Source organism: Stegastes partitus, unplaced genomic scaffold, assembly GCF_000690725.1.
Source record: "Stegastes partitus isolate 25-593 unplaced genomic scaffold, Stegastes_partitus-1.0.2 Scaffold859, whole genome shotgun sequence".
Classification (NCBI taxonomy): Eukaryota; Metazoa; Chordata; class Actinopteri; family Pomacentridae; genus Stegastes; species Stegastes partitus.
In genome coordinates, this window is record NW_007578590.1 from 257,545 (window position 1) to 270,610 (window position 13,066).

The 13,066-nt window shown below is 43.3% G+C and overlaps 1 protein-coding gene across 2 annotated transcripts in view; it reads left to right on the forward strand.

Moving 5' to 3' along the window:
* Positions 1-11,668, forward strand: part of plpp3 (phospholipid phosphatase 3) — a 31,586-nt gene extending 19,918 nt beyond the window's left edge. For both annotated transcript variants that reach the window (XM_008293118.1, XM_008293117.1), the window contains exons 6-7: positions 3,350-3,526; positions 9,510-11,668. In XM_008293118.1, the coding sequence (XP_008291340.1) occupies positions 3,350-3,526; positions 9,510-9,638 (306 nt within the window). In that variant the 3' untranslated portion in view covers positions 9,639-11,668. The remainder of the gene's footprint in view (positions 1-3,349; positions 3,527-9,509) is intronic.
* Positions 11,669-13,066: the final 1,398 nt, after the last annotated feature.

Here is a 13,066-nt window from a genome sequence, read left to right on the forward strand (position 1 = left end):
AAGTTCTGGCGTATTGTGGCGGATTGCACTGCAGAGGACTTGCTGCGGGTATTTCCCAGCCTCCGGGTGAACCTACAGCTGCACTCTGGTCAGACCGAGGGAAAGAGCTGAATAAAAAGCAAAGGGAAAAAGCAGAGAGGGAATGGAGATGTGCTGCATCCAGACCACAGTGTGACACACTAGTCAGAGACCAATGTTCCAGCTGTGGCCAACTCAGGACGGTCGCCAGAGGAGGCTGGTCCATGGAGGGGAGTGGAGGCGAGGCGGAACAGTTTGTAGATGTTGTTTTGGAATATAAAACCGGCCTGAAACAAAGCCCACAGTGGAGGCATTCCTAGTGGGGAAAAGAACATGCTGCACTTTTTTTGTTGTTTGTGCCAGCTGAAAAGCAGTCATGTGACATTATGTTTTTACTCTCAGAAGCTCCCATTCTCTTCAAATAAGTATTCTTGTGTGTCTCATGTGTTCTCTACTGGGACAGATGTTACTGCAGGCAAAATCTATTAAAATCACAAGAATAAACTTTATTCTATTTTAAACTTTATTGAATTTCTCGCTGAGGACACATGACGTAGCCAGTATGAATAAATGCCATTTTAGCAGAAAAATATTTAACTAGGTAAATGCCAATGCCACTGATTAATAGTTCATCAAAAAAAAGTGAAATTACAAGTTCCAAGAGGCCAAGGTGAGGTGACATTCTGCTTTTTTCTTGTTTTTGTCAGATAAATTCAAAAGAATTCAACTTAAATTGATATAAAACAAATAGAAAACTTAAAGAAAAAAAAGTAGTCCTCGGTATCTAGTCTTTGTGTTAAGCTAAGATTTAGAAACACATCTAACAGATAGATATGATCGTCTTCTCACTGACTTCAACTATTTCTTTAAATGTTAAATCATTCACCAGTGTTGGACAACTAAGCATCACTTTCTAAAGAACAGTGCTGGTAAAAAATAAACTAGTTATCAAGAAGTCTGTTTTGTCCTCAACAAAGCCACAACATTCACCACAAGCACAGACAAAAATGGATCTTCTCTTTCTCGGGTTCCTCCGAACCTCAACCTCAGGCCGGTGTTTTTGCTCGCTTGTGTGAAAGTGTCATCTTTCCACAGTGTGGCTGTCACCTCGTCCTCCCTCCCACAGCCTCCCCCCTCCGAGTCATTCGCTAATTGGCACTCTGTGATTGTGAAGCACTGCATTTCCTGCCGAGCGCTCCTCAGCGCTGCATCTGTGACTGATGTGGTTTTGAGTTGCGCCTTCACAGCGTCGCAGCCTTCAGTGATGGAGCACAGATAACTGGCACAGACCACACGGCACGCTGTACAGCTCCACCGCAGCCACAGAGAACCAGCATGTGCGTGCATTCATGCGTCCTACTGAGCTATCTTCTGTTTTGTCTAACGTGCACAAAACATCTGTGAATGCATATGCTCTCCAGTAGCAAAAGGGACGGGCTGTTTCCGCGGGTTATTCGTGCCTACAGAATTCTGACTGAGGTAGATAGCATGTTGTTGGTTAAGTAAAAACCAATATTTTTGTTTGAGTTATAAATGGTCCTAACCACAGCTATGCTATTTTCTCACAGTATGGTGTGAATCAGAAGAAAGGGAAGGAAAAAGAGGACAGGCATGTAAAGCAAGCCCTCGCTCTCATTCTTTCTCACTTTGTTGTGTTTGTTCATGTTTTCTTTCGTTTAGCGATGACTTTGAGTCAGAGCGATGGAGACAGAGGGAGAAGATCTCGCTGGAATGAGCTGGATTCCTTTAGAAACCACCAGACTTTGTGTCGCTCTTGTCTCACTCTGTCATGGGAAATCTGTTGGGGCTCATTTTGTTGTGCTTTATTGTTGTTTTCCTCAGATCTAACATTTTAGGACAAATTCTGGGAGGATGACTCGGGTTGAGAGGGCAGAATTCTGAGTGCGGGTTGGATTTAAAGAGAGCAAGTTGAGATTTTACACGGTCATTGACCTTCTCTCTTTGTGCGTTCATGCTTCTGCTGAATCACACTTTGAATGGGTTATTTGGGTTTACTCACCGATAAGGTCAAGTTGATGGGCAGGTCGCTGTAACTCCTTGTTTTGACTAAGTTCAAGTGTTCATCTTCACACTTCTGTCCTACTTCACAGCTTAAAATAGTTTTTTGGATTTCATTCACGTGCTGCAGGATGCCAGTAAAAAGTTTTTATTGGTAGTCCTTGCCCGCTACCTGAGAACCACTGTAGAGGAAGCCCGAAGTCTAAACATCCCTGCCAGGGAAGAAGGAGAACAAGACTAGAAGGGATGGGAGGGATCGCTTCCTCTGCTTCCGTGAGGAGAAGAACAATGATAGAGTGTCGTAGAGGAAGCGCGACAGCACTTTAAGTCCACACCTACAGGAGGCACTGAGGCTGTATGTGGGTATTGTTCGCCGAGCTGATTATAAGACGCAAGTATGGAGGTTTGGTCTGGGCAGACCTTGGTGGAGGCTGGCCCTCCCAGGCCCTCTGTCTCTGGGTGTGAGAGTCAGGAAGTTAAGGGCATGAGTGGTGCAGGAACACAGGATGTCTGAGGAACCTGGGCTGACCTCACTCACTGCGCATGTAAAGGGGATAAAAAAAAAAGCGCGAGACGCTACATGTGTCTGCACAAAGTGACTGAAAGTGGCCTTGGATATAGTTGTTCCTGTTTAGGTTCTCTTCAGTCTTTATCATGACCCAGAAAATAGTTTTATGACTGCAGACGGAGTGTATGTGGCAGGGGGTGCATCCGCTTTGTCTGCTGTTTGCTCTAACAGAGGGTAGCGAGTTCATCCCAACAAAGTGTTGAAATGTGCATTGCAGGGTATATATATATATATGTGTGTGTGTGTGTGTGTGTGTGTGTGTATGTGTGTGTGTGTGTGTCCAGTGGCTCTCTGTGGTTGTGCTGTTTTCACAGCTGGGATGTTGAACCATGAATCAGTAATGTCCGGCTCTCAGGCAGTCAAGTGTGTGTTGTGGAGCAGAGTATGTGTTTCTCTGTGGGTCTGGCAAGTCTGTCCACTTTGATTCAGTCTAGACCTCTCAGATAATAATAACATACACACACACACACCTACACACACACAGACACACACACACGCTGCAGGTGCAGGGTTAAAAAGGCAATGCAACATTTCGTGACCTTTGTTGAAATTTCCAGCAGGTGTGTGTGAGGGTTCATGTCATTACCGGCAATTATAGTGGATGGCATTAGCATTAATACTGCCACCACTAGCATAGTATATGTCATGTACACTAATGTTTCTGTTAGTTTAAGGGTTTTTATGACAGAGAATTTGCAGAATAACTGTGCATATTAAATTTTATTCTTCCCTCCCTATTTCCAGTTTTACCTCCAGTCCAGGTTTACATGGCGTGGCGCTCGCCTCCTCCGCCCTTTGCTCCAGTTCACCCTGCTGATGATGGCCTTCTACACCGGCCTGTCCCGCGTCTCCGACCACAAGCATCACCCGACCGATGTCCTGGCAGGCTTTGTGCAGGGAGCCCTGGTGGCCTACTGCATAGTAAGTGCACACACACACACACACACACACACGACATGCAACAACACGCAAAACTCACAGACTTTACAAAAATATGGCATAATTCAGAACAGCCTCAACCGTATGCGATTTCAACCTTTCTCTATAACTGACCACTGGGGATCCTGCAGACGAAGCAAACTTCAAATAAAGTTTGCCTCTACATATCTCTCTTTTTTCACTTTTCCTCCTCCCTGCTTTTTTTGGTGAAAAGAAGAAATGGAGCAGGCAGTGAAGTGAGGAGAATCTGATTCCCTTTAATGAATAACACATTGCTTGGAGCCAGGCTATAGTTCAGAAGTGTGTGTGTGTGCGTTTGCCTGTTGGTGCAAATCCATACTCTACAACCTTCCTCGCTACTTTTGTGACATATCGTCACAGCAGTTGCCAGATGATTTTCGTAACCCTCATCATTACACTAAGCTTAGATGGAGCCAAGGAAAATTGAATTTGGGTCGAGAGGAAAATAAGGGGAGTGTAAAAAGAGAGCGAGCGAGCAGGAGAGAGGGGGGATTAGCCTTTGAAACAGGAATGAGGCTGTTAATTATTTTGGGGTTTTTTTTTTTTTTTTATTTGGTGGCTCTGGTTCTATCAGCACAGCAGGCTCCTGCTAAACTCTGCTGCCTCTGGGAAAAGTATGGAAACACACACACACACACAAGCAACTCTTACCTTTCTACAAGGCCTGAATAGTGAACGTGGAAAGAATTAGATTCGTAAAATTCAAGAAGACCTTAGTCGTGGCGCCTGGGCAGACCTTGGAACAGCTAAAATGTGCAGACACACAATATGAATCACACGCTGCATGGTGTCGTCCTTGATTGCCAAGATTATTCAAGGATTCTTGAGCAGAAATCAGCAGCAACAATAGACTGTAACGCTGAGTGCTCCTCCAGCTGGGCGTAGCTCCTGGACGACATCAGCCTTGACAAGTACAAAATTAAAAAAAAAAATTGGTTTTAGAAGTATGCTGACCTCTGAATGGGCAGATCTGGCAGAAGGAAGGAAGGAAGGGAGGAAAGTGACAGGAAAGAGGAGTCCTTGTCTACATCTTGGCCCAGGACGAGCGTGGGTTTAATCCAACTCAGCTATTCCACAACCCTCCTGCGTGCACAGAGACAGCTTAATGCACACATACACATTATTCACATGCATAAAACACACACACGCACACACACGCACACACACGCACAGTCAAACCCCTGCCGATCAAGGCAGTGAAGTTAGTTTTACAATCCTTGACGCCCCTTCTGATTTGCCCGGTCTTGGTAGAAACACACATCTGTGAGTACTTTAGCTCGGCTGGTTTGGCCTCTCGGTGAGCAGCGGAGCATAAAGGACCTGACAGGAGATGAGTGGAGGCAGCACAGAGAAAGTATAAAGCCTGCGAGGCTCAGAATTGCCAGCAGAAAGAACGAAATCAAGGTGTGAACATCTTAAGATCTCGACTCCACAGGTTTGGTCATTATTCCTGTTAAATGGAAGAATAAAAGCGCAAGTTCACGCTTTGAAACGCGTCATAGCGTATATCCTTCACCACGTTTCGACATGTTCAGAGCTCCAAAACACTTTTAAATATCACTCCCTTGATCTAAACGTGTCCTTTTTAGTTTGCTGTTTACATGTCAGGCTTTGATTTGTGTTTGACGATTATTGAGAACACACACAGGTTATTTTTTTTTTGATCAACGAACTCATACGATCTCATAAAATCTCTTGATAAATCAGAAACACTTCATTTTTAAGAGTCCTGTGGCAGGCTGGGTAATGTGGTCCATTAATCTAGCCTGTGTGTAAAAAGAGCCAAACGTTGACAGGACACTTGCCTTAGATCCAAAAGTCAGAGTTGAAGAACAAAAGAACGCATTAGAGGAATTAGTGGATTTGCACGTTAATCCCAAGTGCGCGATTGCGAGCAGTTGTTCTGAACATCTCCTAATGAGTTCTATGGCCTTGAGGAATGGCGTCTTCCTTTCCAAGCACATTTAATTTACTCGTTCTGGGAGACGTGTGTTGTTTCGCGACTTTATTGTCACTGCTTGTCCAGGTTTCCTCAGGGTACATTTACCTCTTTAATTCCCAGTGCAAGCCCAACTGAGTGCCAGTAAATGAACAATACTAATGAGTCCGCACGCGTTCATATGGAGTGACGTGTCAGACTGCGGCTTTGTAGCCTTTGCTTTAGGCTTTGTTGGAATTAAATTGCAGCTTTATCCCTTTTTTGTCTGTCCGCACATTAGATGATGAATGGTGTCTGTTTTTTTGAAGAATATGTAGATGAATATCTGTTTCGAGCCAGAAACTGCTGCATGCGCCTGTAGGATTGTGATCCACAGAATCGGAAAGCAGTCCGTCTGTCCTACCTGGCGCTTCCTATCAGACACAGTGACCTACTTTTCAGTATGTGTCATAATAAAGGTCAAGAGGACTGAATCCAGCAGGAAGCAGCTGTCAGGGGGAAAGCTGGGGCTGTGTTCATTTGTTTTTCCAGGTTCATTGTCATTTGTGGAGAGGAGCTGGGTCAGGCATTAACTGGAGGACGGGGCACTGGAGCGTGCTGCAAAAATACTGGGGGTCTGGGATATTGAAGCAGCGTCTGTGTGGCCAGTGAACTTGTGTAGACGCCAGAGATACAGCTTCAATGTAAAATGAGAAATTCTGAGTTTCTCAAAAAGCAGAGGACACAGACAGTTATTTTTTAATGGATGCACATCTAGAATTAGACACATGCAGTCAGTATGTGATGAGACAGCATTGATTGCTAGCATTCTCTTAAACATACATGTAAATATATTTCAAGCTACATAGCATACATATATTATAAATTCCTCATACATCTTGGATATGTATTAGGCCACATTCAAACAGTATTCAAAGTTGTTCCACTTAGACTTTTCACATTGCCCTGCACATTAACTGCTTCTTTTGCACTAGATGCTACCGTGCACTTTGCAGTGACAATAACATAAAATCTGATGTAAGAGTCTGACCTACACGGTGTGACTGCATTCTCTATTTGGCTGTTAGGCAGCAAACATATTCATAGCCGGTTTCATGTGCGTGCAAACGAAGTCGGGGCTTTATGACAAAAGGCAGTTTTTTTTAAAGACATTTGCATTTCCTGCAAGTTAGTGCACCCACTTCCTTTGTGACTCAGCTTCTTTATGTGTCAGGCGTGACATTCAAATAGTGGGTAAAGATGCGCAATTAAAGACACAAAAGTTACACACACACACACACACACATACACATATACATATACATATATATATATATATATATATATAAAAACAACCTTTTTTTTTTCTTTGTGGACGTATTACGGCACAAAAACTGCTGAGTGTGCATCACTCAACACAATGGGCCTGGAGACTTTGGGTGCATGTGTATGTGTATGCATGTCACGCGCAGGAAACTGTGAGGTCATGATAAGCCTTCCACCATGGCAGTTCAAGGGTGACTGGTTTGGGTGACGCAGCAACAAGGCCCAGTGTGATTGGAAGCAAGGCATCCTGTTGGGAAACGAGCGTGGAGTGTTTCCCATGGCGGCTCGGGTGACTCTCAGAGATATGACCTCACTCCCCCAATCATATCATGTACAATATAACATACATGACACACAGGCTAATTGCGGCAGAGACAAAGAGCCCATTTAAAAGCATGAAAGCAGCTGCGTGTTATGGAGGTATCTATCTACTTGTCATCCATCAGTCAAAGGTCAGCAGCAAAGGTCATTTTATGGTCGGTAAATGTCAAACAGAAATAGAGGAGAACGTCTTTGTGTCGAGCCCACCACCCGGAATGAGACGCTCTTTGTTGCATAAATACATCAGTGATTGCATGTCGACCGTTTTTTCCAAAGATGAACGCTGAGCTGCCCACTTGTTTTTTCCCTTAAGGGCATTTCCCATATGAGAGCACCATGTATTTTCCTATATGTGACTCCTATGAGAATGATCCATATTGTTTTTCCCCCGTGGAGCTCAAGCGCTGAATGGCAGCTTCTCCCCTCGGCCCTCCCCCCCCTGCTCGCCGTGGACTGGCAGCACGGAAGGAAAAGCTGCTGCGCCTGCCAGTTACGTGTATTTGTGTTTGTGTATGTTAGTCCGCAGCCGAAGTCACTGTTGCTCATGACTGACCCCCGGCCCCTGCAAGTGGAAACGGTAATCCACTCTTACAGCGGACAGCGGTTTCCATGGTCCCACTTCCTGACCATTCCTGCCCATTTTCCTGTTGGACACATGAAGTCATGAGGAAGCGATTTCTTTTTTTTGGCATTTTTCCTTCATTCGCCATCAATCTATCACCAGGATGACTGATCTTATGCTCTCACAGCTGATGTAAAAGGGAATTCACCCTGGGCAATAATTTAATAGTGTGTTAGTCACCATTCACAAAATCGGATCCATTAGGGTGAGCCATGCTGCGATCACTTCCCTCCGCCAGATTATTCAGCGTCACCAGTTGAGGAAGGCGATAGGGAGTTCCTCCTCGTGGCATTATGATGTAATATAATATTCCCTTTAACTGCAGATAATTGAAACATGTGGGTGCCTATCCACATTGGTCCTGTTAAGACCTGCCACGGTCGCTCCAGATCCAGCTGAGTGGTAGTAATTCATGAGCAACCATTTCTGATCATTTCACCGTTCTTCCGCAATCACATTTGATTTTTCCAGACAGTGTGACGCTGGTAAACCAAGAGAAAACATTTGAACCCGCAGCTGAAGAGGATAAATGTGCTGCTCATTTGGTAATGTTGCTATAGGAACAGACTTCAGTATCCTCACTGAAGGATAGGCAAATCAGCTGAGACAAGTTTAGCATGCTATATGTAAATTACAACTGTAATCATCGTGGTGCATTTGCACTAAAACTGAACTTTCAAATTCCACATGTTGATGCAGTCAAATGTAATCTTTATTTAGCAGAGAAGTGCTCTGCCCTTCTCCTCCCTTTTTGACTTTTTAGTCATGCAGAGCCTGCTGTCACTGGTTAAACCCTGGTGACCTCCACACTGTTAGGTTTTCATTTTAAAACACATCACTTCTGCTATGTTTAGCCCTCACATCCATGGTACTCCGGAGTTTTAGGTGCCCTAAAATGAAGGCTGTGCTGTCCTGATTTGTCGGACTACTGTCATGAAGACTTTTTCCAGAAGAAAACAAAGACATTCGCCTTAAATATAGACAACAAATAAGGCTACAGGCGTTGCTTACCTTCTTGTCTTTGAGGATGTTTCCAGTCTTACTTCTTACCATTAAGCTGCTGTATTTTTTAGAGCCAAGGGTTTCATTGTCAAGGTACAACAGAGTGGGCTCATAATTGATTAAAGTGGTTACATGGGGTTTGTTTATGCAACCGATTGTTTGTGCCTTCATGGCAAATTGCACCTGCATGCATTTAGGTGAAACTATCAAAAGCTATGTTGAATAGTTTTCTCAATACTATTAATACGATGTCTAACAATAATTCATATCGCTATTGATTTATCGCCGACAACTATGTGTTGGTTTGCACAGAGATTATTTCTGAACGCGAGCTAAGGCACTCATCTGCACTGAGATAAATTTCCTTTTAACACTCCATTTTAGAAATAAAAAAGTATTAGTGTAGATGTAGCATCTGATGTCATTGATCTGTTAGAACATTCATATCTTGCATTGATTAGGTTGCCTAGCAACAGAGACAACTTTGCTAATAGGCAGCCATGCTAAGGCTACTACAGTGAAACGTTTAGCCACGATATGAGAACCGCTCATCCAAACAACTTTAAACTCGGCACTGCACTTCCTCGGGTTCCCAGTAACATACATACCAAGTTTGAAGTAGATAAGATGAACGGTTGTCAAGAAAAGCAAAGAACAGACAGACACACATACAGACTCCTTCCTTCAAGTGATATTTCCGTGTTCTCTCTTAGCTGATCTGTTTCCTCATCTCGCTCTCCTTCTGTGTCCGCCAGGTGTTCTACGTGTCAGACCTGTTTAAGCCCAGGGTGAAGCCAGCCACGCCCCCGCCCTCCCCGATCAAGAAGGAGCTGCTCCCTTCATCCGACATCATCGAGAGGAACAACCACCACAACATGGTGTGAGAGAGGCCACGTCTTCTTCCTGTGACCGAGGAGCCAATCACAGCGCTGCTCAACTCCCATCGGACAGTAGAATGTAGCGACAAGAGACTGTAGCTGCTTCTTAAATGGCATCCTCCTCCCTTTCGCAGTGCCCAGCTAGGTGCTTTGTGGACTAGGGTGTCAGATTTGAGATTTGCACAGCAGAGTCCACTCTTACTATCCAGACTTGTTATTTACTCTAACTACTAATCAAACTTTTGAGCCCATCCTTTTGAGCACAAACAGAAAAGAATTGGAAGCTAAAATAGAAAACCTAATTAAAAAAACAAACAAACTGATGACTTGACAGGCAGAGCTGAGGGTGTGGAGGTTTGATGAAGTTTAACCACATGAAGGGAAGAAAAACACAAATGAAGAAAAGACAAAAAAGTTAAGAAAAAAATACAAACCCCCTGCCTAGGGAGAGAGTGATGCTTCCTCTCTGACTCTCTGTGGCCTTGGAACGCCGTAGGACAACAACTTCCTTAGCGAAGGGAAGGATATTACTGCATAGAAATATTAACAGGATAGAAAAATATAACTTATAGCACTGTTTCAACTTCATTATCCATTATCACCACTTGCTGCCTGAGATGTCTGACTGAAGAAAAACTTGAACATGCTGATGTCGCGAGACAGAAACACTGAGTCCAAGTAAGAATAACGATAGCATAGCATGACTTTTAATAGAATAACCCTGAATAGGCCAGGGGATCACACTCTGATCTTTTTTAGGCCTTTGAGCCAGATCAGTTCTTTCTACTCTGGAAAGTGAAGCCCTCCAACCTCACATACTTTTGTCTCCAGATCAGCACGTCAAGCTTTTTGTAGCAGACTTTCAGAGCGGCCCAAACCCGGGATGTTGCATTTTTTTTTTTTTTTTTTTTGAGGGTTAGATGTAGAAACGGGGGGGTGAATTCTGTGGAATGTGAGGCAGACCTCACAGGCTCCCAGCATCCTGGTGAGAGGCGTGGCTGTGCCATGCCGCTCCCAGGTGATGGGGCCGTCTGTCCGGCTTCCTAACCAGGAAGGGGGCAGGTGGGCAGAGTGAAGGGGTGCGGTCTGTCACCGTGGAAAGAGGGTGATGATTTACAGCTAAGCTGGCACATTATTTTGGGATGATTTGGGCTCTTTCCGCTGGCAGGGAGGGGCTCTCACCCACCCAATCACTCATTGGCAATGGATGTTTGTCTCTCAGTGTGTGTACGTGTGTGTGTTGTGTACAATCTTGTGTGGGTACGCCTGTGCTTGTACATCTTGTGAGTGTGCTTGTGTGTTTGCATACGTTCGAGCGCTGTGCCCTGTGAAAAGGACCCCCCCTCTTGATAAACTGTGTGTCAAATGAAACAAAAATGTGTGTGTGTGTGTTTGTGCGTGCGCGTGTGTCAAAAGAGCGAGCGAGCAGGTGAACGTTATAAAAACTGTGGATCTAATATTTCTATTCTCTGCTAAGAAGCATCTTTAACCTTGCATGTTTATAGCCTGTCCTGTATAATCACTAACAGTTGTACAGTACCAGACGCAGAAGTCCTTTTTATTTACAGCCTACTCAGATATCCTCCTCCAACAACACACTCCGCCATGTTGCACATCTTTCTCATCGTATAGTCCGTCCTATCATTTCACAAAGCCGTTTTCACTCTCTTTTTATAAATATATAAATAATGTATAGATCACTAAAATTAACTCTGTAAGATATTGTTTCTTAACATGTTTAGATATATCCACTATGATTACAGACCTGTGTTCTTTACAAAAAAAGTGCTGCTTAAAAAGCATCGATTGACAGATTTTTGTATCTAGATAACTAAACTATTGTAGATTGTTATAGTTACGTTTGTAATATGCATTCAAAAAAAAATACACCCACAATTGTATTAAAATTCAATATTAGTATTTTTGTATTGTCTTGTTTTTTGTACAAAAGAAATAGTAGAAATGCTGTTTTTTTCTGCTAAATGTACTTAGCTCCATTACATGTGCTTTTAAATAAAAAGCTCATTATGAATACACCTTTGGTTTGCTTTGACTACTAATCACGTACTTGTTGCTGGTGTTTTATGTTCTCATGGAAGGAGACATTTTTGTTGTCAATTAGCTCCCCACAGGTTGTGCCATCTCAGAGCTGCTCAGACTCAGTCATCTGTCTATAATGACTCACTGAGATTTTGCAATTTCTCCTGTACCCGGCGCACCATCTAAAACATCGCAGACCTTGACATGCACAAGTATTATGACGATCAGCATTATTTTGCCTCATGTCAGGTCATGATGTTCTGACTCAGCGGATACATTTCAGATCGACCTTCCACAAAATAGAAACTTCCAACATGTACAATACACAGTATATCATATAAGATAACACATAATAGCAGACAGTAGACGCTGTAGTTATAGTTTTACATTGTAATTAAGATTTCAAATGTTTGGATTTAAACTTGAAAGTATTTATTATGTTGCTTTATTGCTATTTTGACTTACTGCAAATATGATCTGATTACTTCTTTTACCATCGCCTTAAGACCCGATCCATAGGAAAACTATTTTTTAAAAATCTTGTTAGCATGTCCACAAATAATCAATCAAACCACCACGTCTGAAAAAAAAGATTCAGTTTCCCACGGGAAAGTCTGAGGAATGCATCCTGTAAACTTGTAAGGTGAGGCTTTTCATGTCATTAGTCCTCTTTAGAATCAGTTTCTAACATGTATGGCTGAATCACAGTTAGTTTTACATTGTTTGAGTAGAAAGTCATAGAGGAGCTGTTGTGCTTGAGGTGCAGCAAGTCATGAAGGAGTAGATGGAGAAAGAGCAGGGACTACATAAATCTGCACACTGTAAAGAAAGCAAAAGTTTAGAGTTACATTCAAGGCTTTTTAAGGCAGGAAGGGATTGTTTACATGGAAAGATGTGTTTTAAAGGCTTAAATCAATGACCAAAGGGACTTTAAAAATTGCTAATTACCGTAGTAGCTGCAGAAAGAAAACTCCTCAGCTGACCTTTTCAGCTATTTGCAGTTGCCTCATCGTGGCCTTAGTTCTCTTTGTCAAAAATACCACATAAAATACGGGTGTGACTACACACACCAAAAAAAAAGGCTGCGAAGTGTGTGTGATTTCACACTCTGGCAGACACCAGACCAGAGCTGCTGGCGTCATCGAGTGCGTGTCTGTGTGTGTATTTCAAAGAGAAAAAAAAAGCAGAACTGCCATCATGGTTTGCGCTTCTGACCCAAACGAGAAGTGTCATTTTCTCCACCACAGCGTGTTCCAGCCAAGCAGAGAAAAAGTCTGAATGACATTTTCTGTCAAGTCAACTGGTTATCGGCTTCCTGACAAAATGCAGCGTTTAATCCGAGAGCTACGCTGTAATCACGCGCAACACAGCCAACAAACAACTCATGTCTCTTT